At 37.0% G+C, this 26,839-nt stretch overlaps 1 protein-coding gene across 2 annotated transcripts; it reads left to right on the top strand.

Moving 5' to 3' along the window:
* Nucleotides 1-22,638, top strand: LOC121425041 (SET and MYND domain-containing protein 5-like). 2 transcript variants are annotated; one of them, XM_041620985.1, is made up of 12 exons: nt 1-73; nt 6,266-6,514; nt 8,376-8,497; nt 10,513-10,582; nt 13,405-13,509; nt 14,090-14,152; nt 14,918-14,988; nt 15,831-15,937; nt 16,766-16,822; nt 19,405-19,499; nt 20,385-20,455; nt 21,503-22,638. In XM_041620985.1, exons 1-12 carry the CDS (start codon nt 26-28, stop codon nt 21,660-21,662), a joined length of 1,218 nt encoding a protein of 405 aa, XP_041476919.1. In that variant the 5' UTR covers nt 1-25; the 3' UTR covers nt 21,663-22,638. The 2 variants fall into 2 exon arrangements, with proteins under 2 accessions (XP_041476919.1, XP_041476920.1); XM_041620986.1 differs by lacking the exon at nt 1-73 and adding an exon at nt 2,270-2,371.
* Nucleotides 22,639-26,839: the final 4,201 nt, after the last annotated feature.

Here is a 26,839-nt window from a genome sequence, read left to right as displayed (position 1 = left end):
GACCGATGTGTTGATCAATTCGAGCATGGCGAACGGATCTTGCGTTGATGTTCGCTTCATCGATTCAGTGAAGGTATATTTAATTGTGTAGTGCTATATAGGAATATTTGCTGTTTATTTATATGACTTTTGAAAATGTCCAGGAACTTTGTAATTAGATCTAATACTAAGTTAGGTTCTAACTATACTCGTCGCGAGCCGAAGACATTGACCTGCCGAGAGCCGGTACCGGTACACGCGTAGAGTTTGAACACGTTGATCTTGATGTGCAAATTAAGCGGAGCTCCGCTGTCGCATAAAAGCGGACAGGATCTAGAATAAGTAGGCCTATCATGCCCTGTATTCGGTCATTTTTTTGCTCAAATGGCTGTTGCAAACTCATGAATCATATAAGCCACCAAACTTTGATAGTTCAGAGAATTAGAGATGATAGAACTAGATTATTAGATAGATCCAAGCAGTGGCGGAGCTAGACCAAAAGCTTCGGTCTCTGTTGGTTGTTCAGCTGAACTTCGTTGGCTTCACTCACCAAATACAGAGACCGAAGTTCTAGCGCGATCTGTACAGGGGACTCAATGGCCATATGTTTATGTACTTAAGATCGGATAAAACGGGGAAGTGAATTTGCGCGACAGCCGAGGTAAGTCACTGTTTTTGTCTCACCTGCGAAGCAGAGTGAGACTATAGGCGCCGCTTTTCCGACGGCGGCGCGGCGGCGGCGTCAACATCAAATCTTAACCTGAGGTTAAGTTTTTGAAATGACATAACTTAGAAAGTATATGGACCTAGTTCATGAAACTTGGCCATAAGGTTAATCAAGTATTACTGAACATCCTATTAAAGTTTCATGTCACATGACCAAGGTCAAAGGTCATTTAGGGTCAATGAACTTAGACCATGTTGGAGGAATCAACATTGAAATCTTAACCTGAGGTTAAGTTTTTGAAATGTCATCATAACTTAGAAAATATATGGACCTAGTTCATGAAACTTGGACATAAGGTTAATCAAGTATCACTAAACATCCTGCATGAGTTTCACGTCACATGACCAAGGTCAAAGGTCATTTAGGGTCAAAGAACTTTGGCCGAATTGGGGATATCTGTTGAATTCCCATCATAACTTTGAAAGTTTATGGATCTGATTCATGAAACTTGGACATAATAGTAATCAAGCATCACTGAATATTTTGTGCAAGTTTCAGGCCTAATGATTAAGGTCAAAGGTCATTTAGGGTCAATGAACTTTGGCCGAATCGGGGGTATCTGTTGAATTACCATCATAACTTTGAAAGTTTATTAGTCTAGTTCATTAGACTTGGACATATGAGTAATCAAATATCACTGAACATCCTGTGCGCATTTCAGGTCACATGACCAAGGTCAAAGGTCAATGAACTTTGGCCGAATTGGGTGTATCAGTTGAATTACCATCAAAACTTTGAAAGTTTATGGATCTGATTCATGAAACTTGTACATAAGAGTAATCAAGTATCACTGAACATCCCGTGCGAGTTTCAGGTCACATGATCAAGGTCAAAGGTCATGTAAGGTCAATGAACTTTGGCCATGTTGGGGTTTTTTGTTGAATAACCATCATATCTCTGTAAGTTTATTGGTCTAGTTCATAAAAAGTGGACATAAGAGTAACCATGTATCACTGAACATCTTGTGCGAGTTAGAGTAGTATTCAAAGTCAGCACTGCTGCTATATTGAACCGCGTGATGCAGGTGAGACGGCCAGAGGCATTCCACTTGTTCCTTTTAACTTCATTTTTCTCCGATTTTTGGCAATTGATGCCAAGAGGGAATATAAATTAGCACTCTGGTCACTATAATTTTCGAAATTTTTATTCATTAAAGACAAAAATTGAAAAGCCCCGACGGGGGGATTTTGCATTGCAAGTCCCCTAATGGTGGCTGCACGATAGCGAGCCGTCTGTGTACGAGGAGAAATAAAAAAAAAGTTAAAAAACTCCTCGAAACAGACAGCTGCCAGCTGTCTATGGCGGAGCGTGACCCGGAGCGGAGGAGACAAAGCATTGGAGGGGCACAGCATTCCATTGTTCACAAACAATACAGTGCCCCTCCAATGTTATTTGTCCCCGGGTCACGGTCCGCCACTGGATCCAAGACTCGAGAATAAGCTGCTCAGTCTGACAATGACATGTAAAGGCTAAAGCCTATCTAGCTAGCCTAGCCCTATCCTAGGGCCCAGGCCTAACTTAGATCTAACGTTAGGCTACCTCAACTAGTTCAAGTGATGTTCGTGCAGGCTCCACTCCACTTCAGTCTTCACTCCCGCTACACTACGCTCCACCTACCCGAACATCAAGACAGTGAACTTGTTTGGATAGCTCCGAGTGGCAAAGGTGGGAAATATTCAAATGCATATTTATTGTAAGAAATATCCAAAAGAAAGACATCAGCAATAAATACATAGGCCTACCTATTTTTAGCCTAAGCATAATTTCTTACTCTTCACCCTTATTTCACTCCGTGTCCATCCTCTGGTCATCCTCAAAATTGCTTATTCACGGCCGATATCAAAACATTGCACGCGAGGGTCGCAGCTTCAAACCGCATGAATATTTAATTTAAGGTAGGCCTATATGAGATGGCTCAGCATGGAATACCAGAAGTATTCCAGGAGTTTGGAAAAAATATTTCAAGATCGTGGAATATTTTTCAAAACTCTTGGAATATTTCTGGTATTCCATTTTGAGCCATCCAATATAGCCTAATTTATATTCATCCTTCCTACATGCCCATTTTTGATCCACCTATCTTTTTTCTTATCTTTCTTTCCTCATCCTTTCTCTCTCTGCATGTCCATTTTTTTCTCTTACCTGCCTTTTTCAAATTTCCTTTTTTTATTTCATTCTTTCTTTCCTTAAACATTTTTTTGCTTCCTTTTCGTTCTTTCTCTCCCTCCATTATTTTTTCATTCTCTCCTCCCTTCATTCTTTCTTCTTTTTCATCCTTTCATTAATTCTTAATTTTATTTTTCCTTCTTATTCTTTTCCCTTGTTCTTTCTTTTCACCCTTCCTTCCCTCCTTCCTCCCTTCCTGTTTTTCTTCTTCTTTTTTTTTCAAAGAATGAAGGAAATATTTTTCTTTCCTTCATTCTTTCTTTCGTCCTTTTTTTCTTTCTCCTTTATTTTGTCTTTCACACATCTTCCCTCTGATCCTTTCTTTCTATTCTTTCATCCTTTTTATTCTATCTTTTTTTATTTTTCCTTCATTTTTTTCCCGTCATTTTTCCTTTCTTTCCTCTCAATTCATCGCTTTTCTTTCTCTCTTTCATTCTTTCGTTCACCCTCGCTTCCAATTCTTTATATTTTTTTCACAAGACAGACTAACACTGTAACTGTGTAGCCTTGTTTGTTGATCTTTTTTTTGTAGACTGTCCCATATTTAATTTTGTGAAATCTGGTCACCCTGAGATAGGTACATGGAGAGATCTAGCTTACCTCAAGTGATGTTTGTGCAGGCTCCACTCCACTTCACTACCGCTACAGTCTACACCTCTACGCTACACCTACCCGAACATAAAGGTCCAAAACTCACTCTGATAGGAAAAAATGCATATTTATTGTCAAAATCCTACACCGAAACTTACGTGGAAAGAATTAGAAGCTTAATTTCTTTTCATCCTAATTTGGCTCCATATCCATCATGCGGTTAGCCTAAAAATTGGTGGTTTAGAGCCAACATCGAGTTCCTCACATGTATAAATGATTCGCTGCCGATTTAAAAACATCGCATGCGCGAGGGTCTGAGCTCATCGCTATCAACCCTGAATCGCTCGATGATCCCTCTTATGTAACATATCCGTAGGCAAGCCCGAGGGTTAGACCATAAACCATATTATGTAAGAGCATCTCTTCCTGTAGTAGGCCTTTCAGAATTAAATTATTGAATTTGATATTTAATCAAGTTTTCAAAGGCATATTGTATTTTGAAATCCAATGTTATTCTGTTTTCAGTTTTGAACAAAGAAAATCGGCCCTGAAATAAGGAAACTATTTAAGAGAAATAAGAATGACTGCATGCGATGGCGAGTGAGTTCGCTCGAATTGGTACGCTGCGTATATAATTGTGGTTTAGTTTTTTCGGACCGTTCGAGGTCAAGAAACATGTACTAACTGGCCCAGGGTGATTTAGGTTTTCCATGGTTCGTAACGGGTTTGCCTTCTCCAACGATGGCTTTGGCTCATGGATCTTACGTTACTCGAAAACAGAAATTTACAAAAACAATATTTCAAAATGTATTAGATGATTTATAAGAATGGACAGACAGTAATCATATGAAACTAGATCCTAGTAATTGTATGGCAATGAACATAACATAAATGAAAAATGCACCCTTTTGTGAGTTTTTGCATATTGACGAATCGGACCTGCCTTACATTTATACTTTAAATATTTTAGGAGTTTATAGAACCAACAAAATTTAGAATGGGACTTCGATATAGATGAAATGTGAAAAAAGTGCAATGAAAAGCTCTATGTATGTTTAGATTAGTGAAAAATATGAAATAACAAATTTCTGACTATATCGGATACATCCGCCCTGTTTTAGAATAGGCCTCTTGTGTCACTGTGTTTAATGGAAGTTCAACTTTGTACCATGTACAAAAATGAAAAAGAATCTAGAAAAGAGTTTGTAAATTTATCTTAGGCAAAAATTATTCAAATTATGAAAAATGCTTTAAAACAATGCAAACTGGATGCACTAAAAGATAAACGTGAACAAGTATGCTCTGATTTTGTAGTATCAGTGAGCAAAAATCCACATTATAAAAACTGGTTACTGGAAAGGAATGAACAATATTAATAACAACGGTATGTTGTTGGCATGATTTAAAGCAATAAATAAAAGTAAATGCAATACAAATGCAGGATCTCCTGTTTCAAACACAATGCAATACCGTACTTTATCAATCTCCTTGATAACTTGTGAAGTGCATATTTTCACTGTAATTTCATTTTGTAATCTGTATTTTCCTAGTGTACCGTTAGTTTTTGTCTCACCTGCATAGCAGAGTGAGACTATAGGCGCCGCTTTTCCGGCGGCGGCGTCAACATCAAATCTTAACCTGAGGTTAAGTTTTTGAAATGACATCATAACTTAGAAAGTATATGGGCCTAGTTCATGAAACTTGGCCATAAGGTTAATCAAGTATTACTGAAGATCCTAGTAGAGTTTCATGTCACATGACCAAGGTCAAAGGTCATTTAGGGTCAATGAACTTAGACCATGTTGGGGGAATCAACATCAAAATCTTAACCTGAGGTTAAGTTTTTGAAATGTCATCATAACTTAGAAAATATATGGACCTAGTTCATTAAACTTGGACATAAGGTTAATCAAGTATCACCAAACATCCTGCATGATTTTCACGTCACATGACCAAGGTCAAAGGTCATTTAGGGTCAATGAACTTTGGCCGATTTGGGGGTATCTGTTGAATTACAATCATAACTTTGAAAGTATGTTGGTCTAGTTTATAAAACTTGGACATAAGAGTAGTCAAGTATCACTGAACATCCTGTGCACATCTTAGGTCACATGACCAGGGTCAAAGGTCAATGAACTTTGGCCATAATGGGGGTATCTGTTGAATTACCATCATAACTTTGCAAGTTTATTGATCTGACTTTTGAAACTTGGACATAAGAGTAATCAAGTATCACTGAATATCCTGTGCATGTTTCAGGTCACATGATCAAGGTCAAAGGTCATGTGAGATCAATGAACTTTGGCCGCATTGGGGGTATTTGTTGAATTACCATCCTATCTCTATAAGTGTATTGGTCTAATTCATAAAACGTGGAAATAAGAGTAACCAAGTATCACTGAACATCTTGTGTGAGTTATAGTAGTTTTCAAAGTCAGCACTGCTGCTATGTTGAATTGCGTGATGCAGGTGAGACGGCCAGAGGCATTCCACTTGTATCATTATTACATAACTTTTTATGCTACATCATGTGCAATTGTTTGGTAAATACATGCATTTCAGCTTTTTAGCTGCAGTATGTGTATGACTGTTTCACTGGAAATAAACCATGAAATGAAATGAATGAATGAATGAATTAAAAATGAAGAGGCACCGGGGGTATGTGGAAAATAACTTGATTGCAGTGGTTTGTTTCCCAACCCCCCCCCCTCCCCAAATAAAAAAAAATCACATAAAACCAGTAAAACAGCATCTCCCAACAAAATCCATTCATAATTGTTGTACCTATCCTCTCTTGTGTAGGGAAGAGGTCTATTTTCTACAAGAGATGTAGCTGCAGGAACAGTGCTCTTTGAAGAGAAGCCTCTTGTTTGTGCTCAGTTCTTGTGGAATGAGTTTTATAACTACAAAGCATGTGAACATTGCTTGAGGTCGATGGAAAATGCTGAAGAGATGGCTAGACGTCTTTCAGCCAACCCTTCGCTGGTCCTTCCACACTTGGAGTGTTGTAAAGTGAAAAAAGACAATTTTGTACACTGCCCTCATTGTCAGGTAAGTCTTGTTCTGTGATATTGTCTTTGGGATATGATGGCAACATGAAAATACTCTAGTTAGGGAAGGAAGACAGGTATTTTATAAAATTTTCTGAAAGTTGTCTTGCCCTTTTAGTAGAATGTTTCGTGGAAAATTTGCAAATAATGGTGTAAATTTTGAGCATTTTACCATTGTATCTGCCAAGATATATTTGGCCACCGAAAGATGCAGTACAGAAGTGATTGGTTAGAAATCTTAATCTGTTTTTACTTGCCCTAAATCAATGAAAGTTGGTCTTTGTGCTTTTTACATTATTTAACCTATTGGAAATATAAAATATATTATTAAATCAGGCTGTGGCATATTCTGAGCATGGTTTTCTGCCCAGGGAGGCCAGTTGTATATTGCTGTCACATGCGTGACCAAAAAACGCGTTTAAAGTGGTGGGTTTTTTCAGTTTTGGACGTGGTCCGCGCGTGGACTCGTTAAGGGTATCAAAAACACTGATTTTAAAAAAAAAGGGTGGTTTTGAAAGACTGGTCGATGGTCAATCGCGAGGTCAAAATTATGTAGGGTATGTTTTTTTCACCAAAATTTTTTTTTTAAAGACCAGCCAAACGTATTTAGGGTATGTTTTTCCCCGAGGTCATATTTTGGCGACAACTTGTTTAGGGGCCAAAATGTGTAAAAAAAAAAAAAAAAGGTCACGAAAAAACTTGTTCAGGGGGTTATTTTGCACACAGAGAAAACCCCGTTTAGGGGGTGTTTGGAAATTCCTTCGTCACGCGTGTGTACAGCAATATATTTGACTGGACCCCCTGGGGTTTTCTGTTTGAAAAAAAAATTTCATCTGTTCTGAAAACTATTTCCCATGTGATAATACTATTGATACCATGTTTTGTAGGATCCATATTGCAACAGACCTTCATTTTTTGATGAGGCGCTATTGCGCCGGCGCTCCTACCGCGCTCCTTAAAAAAATAAGGAGAGCAAAAAATCGCGCTCAAAAAAAAAAAATGAAAAAAAAATTGCTAAAATTTCACATTTCACATCTTTAAATTCATGAAATTTCCTTCTTTTTTCCATAATTCCTTGAAATTACATTGATTTAGTTGAAATCTATCAGAAAAATGAAGAATATTCATCTCTTTCCCGACTCTGATTTTAATTTAATCTCGGTAAATATTGCAGTCCCATGTAGTCCCATATGTAGATTTTCATGGCAACACCATGGAAGTCTACATGTGGGACTACAATATTTACCGAGGTAAGTTCAAATCAGAGTCGGGAAAGTGGTGAATATTCTTCATTTTTCTGATAGTTTTCAACTAAATCAAAGTAATTTCAAGGAATTATGGAAAAAAGAAGGCCATTTCATGGATTTAAAGATGTAAAATGTGAAATTTTAGCAATTTTTTTTTCAATTTTTTTTTTTTTTTTAGCAGGAGTGCGTACGACATCTTGTAAACGTATTGACGTGACCCAGGCCTAGTTTCACCACAGATTAATTAATAGCTAACACAGCTATTACATATATACAATGTTAAGAAAAATCTACAATTTATCATACATGTATTGTAATGAATTGATTTGAGCTCCTCATGGAGAGCGATTCTGAGGAGCTCAATTGAGCTCAAAAAAATAAGGAGAGCGATTTATTGAGCTCCAAGAAATTATAAACGTGAAGGACTGCATCACACTGAAAAAAGTTTTTAGAAGTTCTGTATAAAAAATTATTTCACAATAACAAACTATGCTCAGAATACCCCACCGGCTGAATTGATATAGATATTTTCTTCTCTACAGTCGCTGTTGCAACGATCGCGCTCCTCAAAAATGAAGGTCTGGTGATGATACTTATGATTCTCCTTTGTTGTAGGTTGCATATTGCAGCAGCAACTGTAGAGAAGAAGCATGGAATCAGTACCATCAAGTACTCTGTATATCACATCATCCTCCTGATCCTAATCAGCCTCTTGTTATCCTTCAGGAAGTTTGGAAGTAAGTCCAGGGCCCCGTCTTACAAAGAGTTGAGTTTAAACGCAAGTAAAAAAAATCAAACGCAAGTAAAAAAAATCAATCGCAAGTAAAAAAAATCAATCGCAAGTCCCAATTGCGCACTGTTGATTGGTTGAAAATCAAGTTGCGCATGATTCGCGATTGATTGCAACTCTTTCTCCAAAAGGCCCCAGGGCCCGTCTTACAAAGAGTTGCGATTGATCCAATCAATTGCAACTGTATGGAAATCTATTAGTGTTAACATTTTTCTATTGGAAATTTGCAAAATGTCCTTTGTGAACAAAAGAGAACACACCAAATTGTTCAAGCTTGTGTATAGTTTTGGTAAATCCACCAAAATGCACCTATCACTATTCCAATTCATTGCTAGCTAATATGAATGGATATGCCCTATAACAGTTATGATGTGGAGGATATGAAATGAAAATGTGTGTTACAGGATAAATTTTGCGATTTTACATGGAAATTTAACTTGATCGGGTCACCCGATCAAATTAAAATATCTGTGTTTTTGTCTGTCAATTAAATCCTATTCCAAATCATGGAATGGGCTGAAACTTTCAAGATATGTTCTTTGTCTGTAACTTTTGGATATCTAATCACTAAATTTATAAGATAAGTGCTTGAATGCCCATTTTTTAATTTAAAACAAGCATCGCCGAGAGAGGGCGCTATATATCCAAGATTTGAATATTTGAAATTTTCTCAGAGAAGTGCAGTTGGAAAAATATCTAACGGTCTCTACGCTTCAGTAAGACTGTCATATTAGATGATATTCGATTATCAATCACATTATTGACCCTTTACCAAAGCTATACACAGGCTTTAAGAAATCAATGAATTTATGGATATACATATCTAGAATTTTTTTTGAACAAACATGCATTTTATATGTTGACTTTGCTGGCTTTCCATAGTTGCGTTGATCAGATCAATCGTATCTCTTTGCAAGACGGGGCCCCAGATCAAGTACCCATACTGTGGTATTGCAATTTGGTTTAATTCCACTTTTTTGTTGCCTTTCTGGACATATCCTACATGATGTGAAACAGTTTGTCTAAATAAATCTTAAAGGCCAAGGCCATTCTAACGAGTTTGAACAGGAGAGAAAAATGAAATAAAGCATCAGTCTGAAAATTTCATCAAAATCTGATGTAAAAAGGCTATGGAATTGGAGAGATCTTTATAATTTTACAAACAGTTGTAATATGGTCAACAAAGGAAGTATAAGAGAATGAGGAACCATGATGCAGGGAAAAAATGAAATGGGGGCTCAGGGCAATTTAATATAAAGAGCCCCAGAAAATCCCAATTCGCTTATCAAATGGAGCAGATTTAGGAAGTGGGTTGTGAAAAGTAGCCCTTGAATTCCTATTATATTTCCTGCGATTCTGGCACCTGCTCATTGTATTTGTTTTTTGAATAAGATATTTCAAATTATTTCAAGCATGCTTTGATTCCTGCATCAATAGCCAAATGTACTTTCTTGGTTATTGCCTAAAGCTCGTGAAACTTTGCACACTTGTTGGTCGGGAGATGGAGATATGCAAGATATTTCTTAATTGTTTGGGTTGTTGGTTGCCTTGGTTACAACATATGACAATAGATTCAGAGAAGAATGCCTATTTACATTTATGTATGCTCCTCAGATATTATTCAATCACCTTCAGTGAGATTTGCGGTTTGACATCACTTTATATCCTATCTGACCACTGGCTAATCTGAGCCTCGTTGCAAAAAAAGGTTACTATTCTTATTAACTTTGCCATCCAATTGCAAACTACCATGGTAACAATGCTCATCATCAGCCAATAAAAATCAAAGGCATTGGATGGCAAAGTTGCCATAATTGTAACTTTTATGCAATGGGGCCCTGGATCTTTTTTTTTTCTCATTAACCAACTTGATTATTTGAATTTTAACATTTATATCACCCATGTAGATCAAAAGATAAATGGATGTACTTAATTTATTTCATTTTCCATACTTTCTTGTAGAACAATGCACTATCCTCCAGAGACGACTAGTATTATGTTGATTGCCAAGATGATTGCACTAATAAAACAGGTATTTACTTCCTTCCATTTCTCATTAATTCTTTCATTTCAAATTTAAAGGGTAGATTGAGTCACTATGATAAACTCCTAAATCATGAAGATGATATTGAGATCAAATTTGTGAATAAGATTGAATCTGAATAATATTGGGCCGGCCGTAGCAAACCGCAATACATCGTGCATGACATAAGCCAGGTCAGCCTCGATGTTTCCCACTGAATTTCAGCATTTTTTTTTTTACTTACAACAGAGTTCCCTTACCAATGCCATTACATACCCCAAGTGTTTCCCAGTCATTGCATAATCAGGTAGCATCGGGTAGATGGTGTGTTTCATCTTGTTGACTGTTTCAGTTATGTCTGTGATGGTCCTCTCTTTAATTAGTGACCAGTTTTATAGCGACAGTGGTCAGTAGTGATCGGGCCCAACCAACCAATTTCTGATCACTCATGAAAAACACCGCTTCTATCCACCACTAATTCAAATGAAAAGTGTTTCAAAGCTTACTCCCTGCATATTAGAATTGCACTTGCATTCGTTTCCATCTTTAATCTTGTTTTATTTGCATAATTTACATTAAATATTCTTATATTTGATAAATATTAGTTTATTTTCAAAGATTTGGCAATGGTCAGATTGCTATTACATTGATGTGCCTTTACTTTTGGCTTTAAAACCACTGACTCAGCCTTTGTAATGCCATGAAATAGAGACTATCACTAAAATGGGTCAAGTGAGTACTCTGTTCGTGACTTTACTAAAAATAGTGAAGAAAGACTTTGCTCATGATAAAGATAAGCAAAAGGATATACACATCTGTGTCATCTGTGATCACCTGTGTGAAACTTCCCTTATCGGTTGCCAGTTTGATGGCTTGCTGAACAATGATGGTATCAGCCTCCTGATGATTGGTTGACAAATCTGGCCTCCATATTAGTGAGCCATCTGGTCGAACTTCAGTAGCGGTTGCTTTTTGGTCAGTGATGACAAGCATACTGAGCTCTGCTTCATGAACTCTAGGTCAGTTTAAAGTTCTTTGGATATAATTTGAATCAGTTGTCTATTGTTTTCACTACCGGTACCAATAAGAGTCAGTTTCTGTGAAGGAAGAGGTGAGGACAATTTAACCTGATATACTCATGATCTGTCATTTCCTCTGGACGATTGGGTTGTACACTTCATACTGTAATCAAGGATTAGATACATGTCTCAAAACCTAAGATGATCAGCTATCTTGCCCTTGAATTTGTTCACGTAATCAGCCACAGTTGCTTGTCTTTTGGGAGTAGATGGCCAGCTGGAGATCTCCAAGAGGACATAGCAATCAATCACTGCAAATAACTGACCTTGATATCTTCAAGTTTTGAGTTTGTCCTTAGTCATATTCTTTAAAGTGACCATAGATTTGAAAATTCTCATATACCCACTGTCATCAAATAATGATGTAGGCAAAGATGAGAGCTCACAGGCCATCATGCCATGGAAATTAATATTCCTTGAAGTGGTTGTACACTAATTACCGTTGAGTTTGTAAGTTTTGTGTCAAAGACTTGAGTCTCCAAAATTGATTGCCTTAATTCCCATGCTCATCAATACTTTGAAATAGGAAAAAAGGAACCTGGCATTCTGTGTTCAAATTCTTTCATCTGCTTCTGGATTTTGCTTCGGCTCCTAGGGATGGATGCAGGTATCTGACTTTTGATACTCTTTCTGTCTGTTGTCGGAAGAGAGATGTATACTCTTCTTTGTTTTTCTTCACATTGCGGCATGATGCATTTTCCCAAATGTCAAATACATCTTGAAGCAGCATTCAGCAAATATGTAAGCTTCATAGAAGATTCCTATGTCAGATGATGCGCTGTTCTCCCCACGTCTGCCAAGATGAATTTATAGTTAGCATGGACGAGGGCTAGCATCACAATCAAGAAAAAAAATATTTTGGTGGCTTCTGGATAGCTGTGTGTTTCCCGTCGAAGGCCCTGCACACGTGCTGGAAGTTCCACCCGTTTTGGAAAGCCTGTGCCACTTCTTGCCACTCGTCTTTGGTCTCTGGAGTCTTCCACACCTTGGCCTGGCACACCTCGGACAAATGAAGATTGTGTTGTGCAGGACTCGGAAAGTAAATGCCAAGTCATGGTAACTGGCTCCTGTGGCGAGGTATAGCAGTGATATGTCCACCTTGATGCTGGGCTCCAAAGGTGCTCACTGCCTATGACACAAAAGTTGAAAAATATAAAGCATGCATAAGAAAATGTGCTTGCAAAATGAAGTAGAAGTCACAACAATTTTATGGTGAAATAGTACTTTTGGTTCTTGGGTAATGCATGACCCCACTCTGTCAAGCAGCTCATGCCACAAATCAGGTTCCACTCTTAGATATGACTTCAAGGCTGCTGCATGTTTGATCTCAAGCTCATCCATCAGGGTTTCATATAGGCTGAACATGAGTCTTCACAAAACCACCACCTTTGACTTCTGGGTGCCCTCTGTTGCTCCCTCCCGGCTTTGTCCAACAGGAAGGCCTCCGCACAATGTCAATTTGGTCTGCGATGTGTTAAGGATTATTTGGCTGGTGAGGACCAATTTAAAAAAGAAAATCGCTCACTGGCCTCCAGCTACCCCAGTTACTGGCAATGTCCTGCCACCAGCCGGCGAATATGACTGAGGCCCAAGTGATCATCTGTAGGCCTATTGAAATAATCTCTTGACTACATAGAATGCAAGATTGGTTTCCCATTGAAAATGTGAATACAGGAAAGATCAATTTTCTTGTATTCCTTTGATGTTTTTTAAGGTCAAAACATAATGACAATGTATTGAATTGTTTTCCAGGCCAAGTCAAAAGAAGAGATAATAGCAGTCTTCAATCAGTTCTGCCATGTACCTCATAATGAAGAGATGGAACTGTCACATAAACTACTTGGGAAACAATTCAAGGTAGGACGTTGCAAATTCACACCTTAAAAGATTCACAAGATTAATCATTATGAACACTTCTTGTTAAATTTTCCGTTTTCTTTTTGCACGTACAAAAATAGTGTTAGATCTGAAAGCAAGACAAAAATAAATATAATGTGCATATTTGAGACATATCAATGAAAGGACAATTTCAAGAAATGTTATTTTCCCATCAGAATGAATTCTACAGGCACCAAAATTGGTATACCAAAGCTTGTAAGGTGGTGAATACTATCAATTTTGTGATGAAATGAAAAAATTAATTTAGAGCTTTACTATTTCATGGACAAAAGTAAAATGAAAATGCAATTAGTTGTCTTAATCTCTCAACTTAACGTTCTTATTTGTGTGATATAGTCATCATACCTGTGTATACTATGTTCAATATTTTCATTTGCAACCTTTCCAGTGTAGTTATATTCACAATGCTGGTTTCTTACAATCAGTGTCTGTATGGAAATATACTTTTGATAAAATGTTAGGGAAACTAAAAGTGTAAAGAATGAATTAATGATAAATTTTGCTGCTTTTACAAAATTTATTCCCTTGCTTTTTGCAGGGTCAGTATGAAGCTCTCCAGCCATTGTTGCTCAATGCTCTCTATGAAGAATCTGTTGCTCAGGTATGCTGCCATGAATATCTCATTTCAATAATTCTTCCCATTCACTGATTCATTCAACTCTGCAAACTTTTGAGGAACTGGTTGTTTGGCTGCCTGAAAGTTTGTCACAGGCTTCCAAGACATTCAAAAACAAAAATATAGAATGTACATGTATACTCCATGGCCAAAAGCCTCTGTTCCGAGTCATCGAAGTTTCATTCCGCTCCACACACAGAAGAATCTATAGTGCATAGAATCCATGGATGCTGATTGACTGATCTTGTAACCCTCTTCCCTTCCTCGCCCAGCATTGTATGTGAGAAACTTTGCTTCTCGTGATCAGCTGAGCTCTCAGGAGCACTATATTTGGTAGAGTTGCCAGTGTATAGAGTTTGGGTCCGTGTTAAGACAATATCTTCAGTTAAAAAAGTTGAATAAAATGCGCAAGATTTTCTTGTTCAAGACTGCTTTGAAACTTCACAGAGATTGTAGAGTGTGGTTATCTCATGCCTGAGCGGTCCTCGAATTTTTAAACCTTGTTATCTCCATTTTCTTTGAAGATCTGAACTTTTATCCACATTCAATTTAGTAATTATATGGGTTATTGGTGATCAATTATGACAATTTAAGAAAAACCTTTTTTTGACAAGCCCAGTAAGAAATCTGACAATTCAATTTGGGATGGCAGGACCAAAATTTGTATATTTAGTAGCAATTATTTGAGCATGGCCATCATGTATTGTCCAATCTTTATTTTGATTCTCTTTTTCTCTTCCTCTCTTCTAGTGGTTTACTCCAGATGGTTTGAGATCTTTGTTTGCTCTCATTGGTATGAATGGACAGGGAGTTGGTTCAAGGTAAAACCCCTTCACTCACAATCTGGGGCCCCGTAACACAAAAGATTTAATAGCAATGATCATAGGACATATTCTACGATTGATTCCATTGACACCAATGTACAATCAATCATAAAAATCAGCGTACGATTAATTTGCTAAACTTTGTGTTAAGGGACCCTGAAGAAGACATTCACGATAATTGATTTGATAAAAGTGATAATTAATGATGATTAAAAAATACGCAAGTGTAATTGTAAAAATTCCATGCAAAATGGCTCGTGCCTTGCTTATAACACAAAATGCATGTTTAAATCTGGTTCACTCAGAGACACTGTAGATATATGACCAAATGGGGGCCCATTGACTCTTGACTTGTTTTATGACATCTATTGACAAAAAACTTATTTGTAACACCTGTTTAATTCTAGTTCTCGAAGTGTATGTTCATAGTTATGATGTCATTGCAGTGGCTGTTGAATTGCTCAATGGTATTTATTGGCAACATAAACTTAATTGTAATATCTATAATTTAATTTCTAGTTCTCTAAGTGTGTATGTTCATGATGATGACGATTATTGTGATTTCATTGGCTGCTGAATTGCTCCATGAGTTCTCTAAGTGTGTATGTTCACAACTAGGATAATTGTAATGTCATTGCATTGGCTGTTGAATTGCTCAATGATATTTATTGACAAAAACTTATCCTCTAATATTTTATTTCTAGTTCTCTGCTTGTGTATGTTCACAATCGTTTTGATCATTGTGATGTTTTTTCACCGGATCCAGTTGCTGTTGAATTACTCTATGATATCTATTGACAACAATACTAATTTGTAATTTCTATCATTTCATTTTCTAGTTCTCTAAGTGTTTATGTTCATAATTGTGATGATCTCGATCTGGAGGAAGAAGAAAGGCAGAATCTAGACCAGTTTATTGATCAGCTTTATGTTGATATGGAGAAAGGTAATATATATTTAATATCTTGGTGGCTTACTTGATATCTATAAGGTTCTTTGTCATACAGTTAGGTGATCTGAGCACACACACAAAAAAAATCATTTCAAAGAGTTCACCTTGAATATAATGTAGGAAGATGTACATTACAATTAATTTCCCTGTTGCTGACATTCAAACATGAGCAATAACAAAATAGATATATAGTAAGAAATTTGTAACGTGAATACTCGTTTGATCAGAATGATATGGCACAATTCCATTTCAGTTGTCAATGATTTGCCTGAGCCTAGATTCTTTGGTAATTGTTTGGGAATGACTGATTGAATCCGATCTGTAAAGCGCTTAGACACGTCGTTCCGATGTATTAAGTGCTATATAAAAGTGGAATATCATTATGTTTACAGTTCAATCTTGATCCGATTTGACATAAATTTTACTGCGGAATTCCTATAGAGGTTCTACGAGGTATCGGATAGAGTGCCCCCTGCTCATATTTGAGATAGACAGGGAATACAGTTATTTTGTACTCCTGAAACGCCCTCGAAATGCACCTCAAGCGGGCTTGTCAGGATAATGTCCTATACATACAGGGCAGGAGAGGTGGTCTTGCGCGATTTCCTAAGAACCTTTCTTTCCTCTCTTTTCTTTTCTAAGTGATATAGATTCAACAAAGAAATTATTCTGTTTTGGAAAAAAAAGGAAAGCAAATTAACAAGGCACCAATAGTCAAAACTGACTGGTTTGCCTATTCAAAATAACAACAATCCAATTTTAATTTCCATCTTTAAAATTTACATTCTAAATTAATGTAAAATTATATTTATCTCTTTCTAGAATCTGGAGCTTTTTTGAACTGTGAGGGCTCGGCACTCTATAAATTGCAAAGCTCCTGTAAGTACCCTGATGGCTATTGAATATATTAAAGGACAAGTCCACCCCAACAAAAAGTTGATTTGAATAAAAAAGAAAAATCCTACGAGCATAACACTGAAAATTTCATCAAAAATCGGATGTAAAATAAGAAAGTTATGACATTTTAAAGTTTTGCTTTAAAATTTCACAAAACCGTTATATGCACATCTTGGATGTAAAATAAGAAAGTTATGACATTTTAAAGTTTTGCTTTAAAATTTCACAAAACCGTTATATGCACATCTTGGCTGGTATGCAAATGAGGAGACTATGATGTAATCCACTCACCATTTCTTTTCTTTTTTATTATTTGAAATATGAAATATTCTAATTTTCTCATTGTCAAATGATACAATGATTAATTCCTCCCTGATCATGTGGGATTAGCATTGTTAATACTATATGGTTCAGCCAAGTTGGTCCTTATTGTCAAAGCTATAAAAAATGAAATATTGTGTAATTCAAACAATGAAATACAAAAGAAATAGTGAGTGATAGACATCATCGACTGACTCAGATAGTTGTGCATATCACAGTTTTGTGAAAAATGAGCGAAACTTTAAAATGTCATAACTTTCTTATTTTACATTCGATTTTGATATTTTCAGCACTATGATAGTTTTGATTTTTTCTCTCTTCATTTAAGTCATCATATTTCTGGGGTGGACTTGACCTTTAAAGCTTATATTAAACAAATATACGGTGATGCACAAGGAGCTGGCTAAAATTATTCACATCAAAGAAACAACAATAGTACTTTCCCATCTGTATCATTCCTCTTCGAATAAATGATAATGAAAAAAAAGTTAACAACTTTTTGGATAGCTAGCTTGGCAGCCAGCTAAGCGAAGCACACTAGTGAGACGGGCACAATATGACTTAACTCCCATCTTGAATGTAGTGCTCGTATGGGTGGTCTGATCTAAACCCCCCCCTGACAAAAAAATCAATTTTTCCCATGGGAAAAATGGACTATATATGACGTCAGTGAGGAAAAATTAACTTTCATGGGAAACATTCTTTACTCTTGTATACACTCCCAATGCAACAATTTTGAAATAAGGGATATATTTGTTATGAATATTTTTTAAAATTTGATTATATCATATTATTGCCACTATCAACTCCATCTCCCATTGTCATCTGTGGCTGTACAAAATTTCACCAAATTTAATCCAGAATGTGCACCAGGGTCCTAATTCATAGATACTTGTTATAATGTGAAGAAAACCTGGCCACGTAAGACCAAAAGATGTTAAAAGATGAGAGTTGCTGCTACCCTGTTTCAGTCAGACCACAGGTCCCTATGCTAATGAGCAAAAAGGCCAGATTCATCCAAATCATCTCGCGGCTGAATCCTTGCAAACTATCGCGATTCGTGAGATTTACCTGTTTTAACCTCAAGTTAAATGAAATATTATTGCACCATCAGATAGAGTAAAAGTTACTCTTTCATATTGGTCATTTATTTTGTATACAATATTTTTTAAATTATAAGTAAATTTCTGGCCTGAAAATGTGCCTCAAAACTGAATTTTCTTCCTCTGTCTTCTTTTGCAAATTGTGGAAAACTTTTTATTTTGATCCTCAATGATATCTATATCACCATACAGCTGAACTTCTGTACTTCACACAATGCCACTCTTGATATGCGGCACCTTTTTATCGGGTCAAGATCACACTTTTCTTACCAAGGTTCAAGACAAGATTTCTGTAATTTTGTACTTGCTTGAAATCCAGAGTTCTGATTGGCTGGATAAGGTTCACAGAACAACAGGCGCGGGGTATTTGAGGAGATTACCACATGGGAAGTGTGACCTTCCCACGAACCCAGGCACTTGAACCATTGGAATTTGCCATTGTGTGGTCTTTTTGACCAATCAGAGTGCAGTATTCTTGTTTTCAAGCTGCGTTATGTACTTTGCAAATGAAAAGTGTGATCTTGACCCGATTAAACCAATTCTTATTTTGAAACCTATATCATTTCAAAGCATACATATTCAGCTTTATCAAGATATAAAAATCATTTGGGCTCAAACAAAAATAAAGTGTGAAAATAGCAGCTTTTGTCAGATGAAAATATTTATTTTGTAGCATATTTTAGTTCAAAATTTTAACCTATATTACAAAATCTTTGAATAAATCCAAACACATGACCTGAAAGAATGATTCTTCTTCTTTACAATGGTACCAAATTCATGAAATTCGATGCACAATTAGAGCAGCAATGACCGAATGAAAAGAGGTGTTTTGGTCCGCATCAAGCTCATTAAATATGTGAAACATCTCAAGTCATGAATATCACTTGGATGAAAGAAGCCAATTTCTTGGGACCTGCAGTCTGACTGGTTTGGCGTTCAACAAAGGGATAGAACCGTGTCGATCAGGCACTCACAGAGGCTGCCAGGCCACGATCAATTGGGCAAAACAAATTTTCGGAGTATTTCATTTATGTGTATTTCGAAAAATAAAACATGGATTTTCATTTTCATTTTTTTTCAAGACTGACTTTAAAGTCAGTCACTGACAACTTGCCTTTTCTTGGTCTATTATTGCTTCAGGTAATCACAGCTGTGAACCAAACGCTGAGATAAATTTTCTTCACAACAACTCCACTCTTAGCCTCACTGCACTCACAGATATTGCTGAGGGAGAGGTAAGGTTACATTATATTAGTTTTTATGGATGAGCTAGAAGGCTTTGATCCCCATTCCAATCTAATATTGGTAAAATGAAATACATTATTGTAAATTTCTTATATTTGTAAGTAGTATTATCATGTTATTGGCATGTCGTGGTCTGGTGGTTCTGACTCTCGCCTTTCAAACAGAGGGTCTTGGGTTCAAATCCTAGCCATGGCATGTTTTACTTAAGCAAGAAATTTATCTACAATGTGCTGCACTCGACCCAGGTGAGGTGAATGGGTACCTGGCAGGATTCGTTCCTTGAATGCACGAGCGCTAAAAGGCAGCTCGAGCTAAAGCTGGGGTATTAACAATCATAACATTGCACCTCGGAATAGATTGTTTCTCGATAGATGGCGCTTTACAAATGCCTATTATTATTATAACAAATTGTCTGATACCGTTTGAATGTGCAATATGTAATTTAGCTTTGAACTGACATTTCTGTATGTATTCTAATGTACAAATTTTGCCTCTTTTGATATGAAAACTCATCACAAAATTGTAAACTTGTTATCTTTCCATCTATTATCATTGTATGATGGGATGTATTTGCACAGATATTCTTAACTATATCAAATTTGTAAATTCTGGAAATTGAGATAAGGTCTTGTTGATTGTATAAAAACAACCTGTTCACAAGCTGATATTTACAACCTGGATATTTCAGCTTTGTAGGTAAATCACCTGCATGAATCATTTTGTGTTATGTTTTCTAGATTCAATTTCTTTAGACAAGCAACCCTTCTTCAATTACTGAATTATGAAAATACACTCCTTTGTCATACTTGGTAAGATTAAACATACAAGACTTTATTTTAATGTAGGTTATGTGTATCTTATCGTTTTTACTGTAGGAAATATTAATCAGCTATCTTGATGAATGCAGCAGAGAAAGAAGTAGACACTCAAGACAGAAGGAGTTACGGTGAGCAGATTTCTTTCTTCGCAATCCTGTTTGCTTGTAAACATAAGGGCCCGAATTCACAAAGGTGGTTTTGAAAACCCACGGTTGAGTCCATGGTTTATGTAGATTTCCTGTATAAATTACGCTTAATTTAGCGCGTATCAGGCGCGTATGTAAGAAATGTCCAATGCTGATGCGCGCTTTTGTCACAGTGCGCCAAATTGACGCCTGTTACCATGGTTAAATACGCTATCTTATTCATGAGTCCACTGTTTTTATTCATGAGTCCACTCTTCAAACAGTGGATTCATGAATAAAATAGCGCATCTAACCATGGTAACAGGCGTCAATTTGGCGCACTGTGACAAAAGCGCGCATCAGCATTGGACATTTCTTACATACGCGCCCGATAAGCGCTAAACTAAGCGTAATTTATACAAGAAATCTACATAAACCATGGACTCAACCGTGGGTTTTCAAAGTCTGAAGAAGCCTGCAGAAACAAGGAAGCAAAGCAAAGTAAAACATTTTGATTGTGAAAAGATGAAAATTGCTTTGTTTTTACTCATGTCAAGGTTTTTCTTGTACAACTAAATGTGAGTTTCTGTTTTGTCATCACTGGTTATATGAACTGTTCCGAGAAGATTTCAGCATACAGAAACAAATTTTATATACATGAGTTTGAACACTATTTTGGAGGCTGAAAATTAGGTGATTGAACCATGATAGTGCATCTTAGACATCAAGTGAGCTTATTGAATTTTATTAGAGATATTTAAGACATTCAACAGTAATATGATATTGAAATGTAAAAAAAATTTAGTTTTGTATACTATATATATATATATATACAGTATTTTTTCAAATTTGAATTTGAATTTTCTCTCATTCATAGGAACTTTAAACTCATGTGACAATATGCGTGTTAGAAAAAACACATGTTAGCCATTAAGAATTCCATGTTGGTCACAAAATCATGTTATAATAATAAAATATAAATGAATTTAAAAAATGCTAGCACATTGTGAAATATTATAGACATTTCATTACATCTCTTACCCTTTGCAGGGAGAACTATCTCTTTACTTGTGACTGTCCGAAATGTAGACGGCAGTGTGATGATCCTGATTTGACATCAAGTGAAGAGGAGGAAGAAGAGGAGGAGGAGATGGAGGATTGTGGACAGTCAGAAGGAATGAATCCAGATGAAGTATCACAGGATAGATGATAGTTTTTCTAAAAAAAAAAAATCAAATTAATTCTGTGGTATTGTAAGTTACCTAAGTTACATTATACTATTGTCCAAAGTGTTAAATCCATTGTTGTCCTTGACCAGTGGGAATGGCAGGATTTACCTGACATTTAGACTTCATTTTGGTTAAAAGAATTTCAGCCCACATTTCTACAGAATGTTAGCTCATATACCTTATTCAATGTTAATGAAAGAAGCGATGTATCAAAAATTTTGTTGAAGTAAATTTTATATTTGTATTATCTTATTTCATTTGTGCTTTTCACTGCAGGGTCAAATAATCTTTTATTCATACATTTGGTTGAGCAATGACAGTAAGCACTCCATAATAGCATGATATCAGTCAATGCAATGAGAATACATCCTGATGTGATAAATTAAGAATGAAAATTGATCAATAAGACAAAGGCAAAAGATGCACAAGGTTGTGTCACTACTATTTTTCTTTTAATTATCGTTACAAATCTTTAACATTAACATTTGTTCTTGTTATCTTTCATTGTATTTTTCCAATTTCTTGCTTTATAAAATGAAGTCAGTTCCTTACATAGCTATTCATGCATGACTTCAAAAAGTTTAATGGTCTCAATAGCAAATGGTTCTTTTTAATAGCATGAAAATTTGCTTCGTTACTGGGAAAACTCTTTGATACTGGATGTTGGGCCTAATACTTTAGCATTATCATCCATTGTGTTCATTGCTTATCGCAAACACTGATAATTCATTTCTAAGAACTCTTTCGACTGTTTCCTCTCATTCGGTATGATTATTTGTATTTCTAGTGGATCATTTTACTTCCTTTTCCTTGATAGTGTTTCATACCAAATGAAAACCCTCCAGCTAATATATACTCAACCAGGAGGAGTTGCGCACCACTATAACTGTTCTTGGTAGTAATGCACTTATCATTATATTCCCGGCCCTGGGGGTCCAGGGACATAGCAGGGAATGTTAAAAAAACTGTTGCCCCGCATGCCGGGTTGTGTAGCCGGGACACGGCAGGGAATGTGCAAAAGACTGTCCCCGGCCCGCGGGGACAATCATGGTGAGAATAAAAATTCTCACCATTTTGAAACACAATGACTTTCATCAATGAAGAATCCACTGGCACTGGTGATCAGAAGAGAGAACATTTCATGACCATCCTCCAACAAAGACTCATATACAGGGATAGTAACAAAAATATTAGAAATAGGCCTAGATCTAGCTCTATCGTCTAGAGATCAAGAAAAAAAATCTAGATCACAAATCCTCTAGAATTCAAATATGTGCATCTTGCCCCACCAGAAATGTCCACAGAAATCGACCCAAAGCACTCAAGCTTGTGAATCGGATCCGAAATCAGGGACTTCAAATAAAATCAATTGCCTTGAAAGGATCGGAAAATTCAGGCCAAGAAATCCATCCATGCAATCTTTCGAAGGTAGTCCGTACAGCTACAGTACAGACGGTGCGGCCTGGAAGAGGACACTCTTCCCAAAACCGATGGGCTAGTATAGGCAGGCTCGCTCACGAATTCCTGGCCACGCCAACGCCACGATTGATGGGTGCACCAGCTGTAATATATATACTAGTAGTCCGAGTTTTTCAGCTCCATTTCCAAAAATTTTGTGATCTTGTTAGAAAACACAGATAAACTGTAACTGATTGCAACAAGCATAGAATGTTTTATTGCAGCTGATCTTTGAGGGCTATCCTGAAAACAACATTGATGAACAACAAAACAAGCGATGTTGGTATTGCTCCGAGACCAATGACATGTTTTTACAACTTTTCTTTATCTTGATCTAGATCTATAAACCTTAGAGCGGGGATGTCACGCCAGCAAAACGTAGACTCCCCGCTATGTCCCGGGACCCCAGGGCCGGGAATGTAATTGACAAGTGCATAAAGACATAAGACATATAGGCATTAACCATGCCAACTTTTAACATGAAATGATAAGTATAGAGGTACGTGGGTGGCCTATGCCTTTTTTTTCATTATCACATACCTCCAGTAGGTGTTGAATACAGAGATTATCAAATTGAAAATTGATTATGAGTATACCAACCTGTACATTTACAGAGTACCTGTTCTACTTGTTAAGGAAGTACAAGGCTTGTTCCTCACCAGGACTCCTAATGTAGACAGGAGTCCCATCGATAGTACCTATGACTCCTGGAAACCTGCAGTAATCATAAAATTGTCGCTGGTTAGTTTCAATTTTAGTTCCCCACCAGGACTCCTTGTGTAGACATGAGTCCCATCGATAGCACCTATGACTCCTAGAAACCTGCAGTAATCATAAAATTGTTGCTGGTTAGTTTCAATTTGAGTTCCCCACCAGGACTCCTAATGTAGACATGAGTCCCATCGATAGCACCTATGACTCCTGGAAACCTGCAGTAATCATAAAATTGTCGCTGGTTAGTTTCAATTTTAGTTCCCCACCAGGACTCCTTGTGTAGACATGAGTCCCATCAATACCACCTATGACTCCTAGAAACCTGCAGTAATCATAAAATTGTTGCTGGTTAATTTCAATTTGAGTTCCCCACCAGGACTCCTAATGTAGACATGAGTCCCATCGATAGCACCTATGACTCCTGGAAACCTGCACTAATCATAAAATTGTTGCTGGGTGGTTTCAATTTCATCTCTCGTTGTCGGAAACTTCATGAATTGTCACTTCCTCTTTGCTATTGCCTCAGAAACATCTTTGATGATTCTACACACGGATGACTGTGACACGCACAGAACAGTTTCCCCCAAATAATGTAACACTTAAAAAATCAATAACTTAATAATTCTTCATCTGATTTAGATGAGTTTTTTTTTTTTTGCTAACTGGATTTTTCTCTTTAAGAATCTTATTATTTTCTGCCTGGAGAATTCCTTTATAAAGTATGTGATTTGAAAACACATACCTCCCCCATCACCTTGTGTTTAATAGTTTGAACATGCAAACTTCCAAAACTCAAGGGATGTTAAAATCGGAAAAGGATTAACTCGCCAACCACATAGAAACAAATCCTGTAACAATGCTTGCAGTGGGTCATTCCTCTCTGTCTCCAAATCCCCTTCACGCATATTGATGATATACATTGCTATTTCTTTTGAGAAACGGTACCTCATCCTGAAGTGTTCATCCTCATAGCATTCAAATGGATTGTTCCTGTCTCTTAATCCAGGTAGTATTTCTATACAGACAGACATGGGCATTTGTCAGTAATCCAGATACTACGTACATTTTGCCACAAGCAGATAGACACACTTTTTACTTTTCTTGAAGTCAATAAACTTTAAAATGTTGACAATGTCCCCAAAGAGCCATTCAACACTTCTTCTCACAGGGCCTATGGACTGATTGTAAGCTAGCTGTTCTGGAGTGATGTGGCCACCTTTATTAATGGGGCACTGAAGATGTGCTCTAAGAGGGTATGCAGGGTCACTGTATAAACAAAATACATTACCATGAGGATCATATGATCGCTGCTGTAACTCCTCAAGAAGACCAGACTCATGGAGCAAGAAACTATCGTGCCTTCGTCCTTCAAGTGGTCCAAGCAAGTGGGCAGTTAGACCATTCGATGCCGTTACTGCTTGGTACTTTAATGCATGGATGCGCTTATGTCCATTGTATATCACCCTCTGATGAAGTTTGGGCCGGCAGATGGGACGAACAGTGCCGTCAATAGATCCCCAACAGTTATCCAGTGCTGCTCCCCTTACGTGTTACTGCATTTGCGTATAGCTGGAGATTGTCAGGTGACAACCAAGGTTGATCCATTCTAACAAATGAAGAAAGTTGTCATGTATGTGATCAATCATACGAACGTTATTACACTCACGCATGGGTGGTATATCCCATCCAGATATCTTTACACATGCCATTTAATCTGCATACATGAGGAGGTGGTAAAACTACATTGCTGTTTCCTCCACTGGATGGTTTATGTTGTTCGTCCCTGCTTCAACAACGATGAGATCCAGCCAGCAAGGGAAGTCTAAGAACTTCATCTCCTGCTTGATATGCATGCAGGTGCCCCCTAGGGTGGCATTGAATATGTATAACCACTTTAGTGTGGGTGGATAGGGTAACATTCTCCTACACTACCCCCCCTCCCCCACCCAGCTGAGAATAGCCAAATATATTATGACCAGATCAGGTTGGCAAGTGAAGTCTAAGAACTTCATCTCCTGCTTGATATGCCTGCAGGTGCTTCCTGGGGTGGTATTAAACATCTTCACCTTATAAGTAACGACTAGAGTCATTTGACCATCTCTCAAAGCAGGTGTTTATGGTCGTATAGTCTTCCTTCATTTGAATAATGTGACCATGCTCTTTGTTGAATGGCCCTGCTACAAACTTATCTATCAATCGGAGAGCCCGTATGGCTGATAGGTCTTGATTGACACCAAGGTCTGATTTTAACAACAGATTGTCATCCTTGTGCTCTTCTCTTCAGAATTCTTTCAACTTATTTAAGAGAAAGAATACTCCTGCAGTACTGTGAACTCTGCTACTTGTTTTTGATTGTTCATATCAGAAGATTGGAATTTGTCTTTCATATTTTTTCCTAGTGCTAATTAGTCATTACAACATTTTCATTGTGAAATATGAGTGACTGAAGTTCTTGATCTAACAATGCATTTTTTTGTTGTCCATACTAGGGTCCTTATAAAACACGAATGATGGGACTAGAAATCCTTTCTGTGGTGGCGGCGCAGACGACATTGAAACATATTATCGATATAAAAAAGTTTGACAAGTTTTTAAATGAGGAGAAGTGAGGTATAATCCTGTTTTTTCAAAGGAAATTTATTAGTAATACATGAGAGGGGTCAAAATAATGATTTTTCACATACTCTATCAGCATGAGTATGTTTACAAGCATAAAATTAAATGCATTTCTAATCAATTTTCCTTACCGGTACCGTACTATCTTTGACTTACTTGTGTAGGCCTCTAATGAAATCAAGCGCTGTCATTGCCTGATTGTTTGCGAGACCAACATCATCGTCATAGGGATTCTGCAGTTGCACGAAATCCCCTGGCAGCATTTCTTCTATCAAGATGGTTGATGAAGACAGTGGGGATGGTGGAGGACCACCACCAGTCTGCCTCAATTTTGCTTTGTAGTTACTGAACTCCTTCTTCACAAACACCT

This window comes from Lytechinus variegatus, chromosome 12 (assembly GCF_018143015.1).
Source record: "Lytechinus variegatus isolate NC3 chromosome 12, Lvar_3.0, whole genome shotgun sequence".
Taxonomy (NCBI): Eukaryota; Metazoa; Echinodermata; class Echinoidea; order Temnopleuroida; family Toxopneustidae; genus Lytechinus; species Lytechinus variegatus.
The sequence above is the reverse complement of the archived record's forward strand: the minus strand, read 5'-3'. Positions and strand labels throughout refer to the sequence as shown.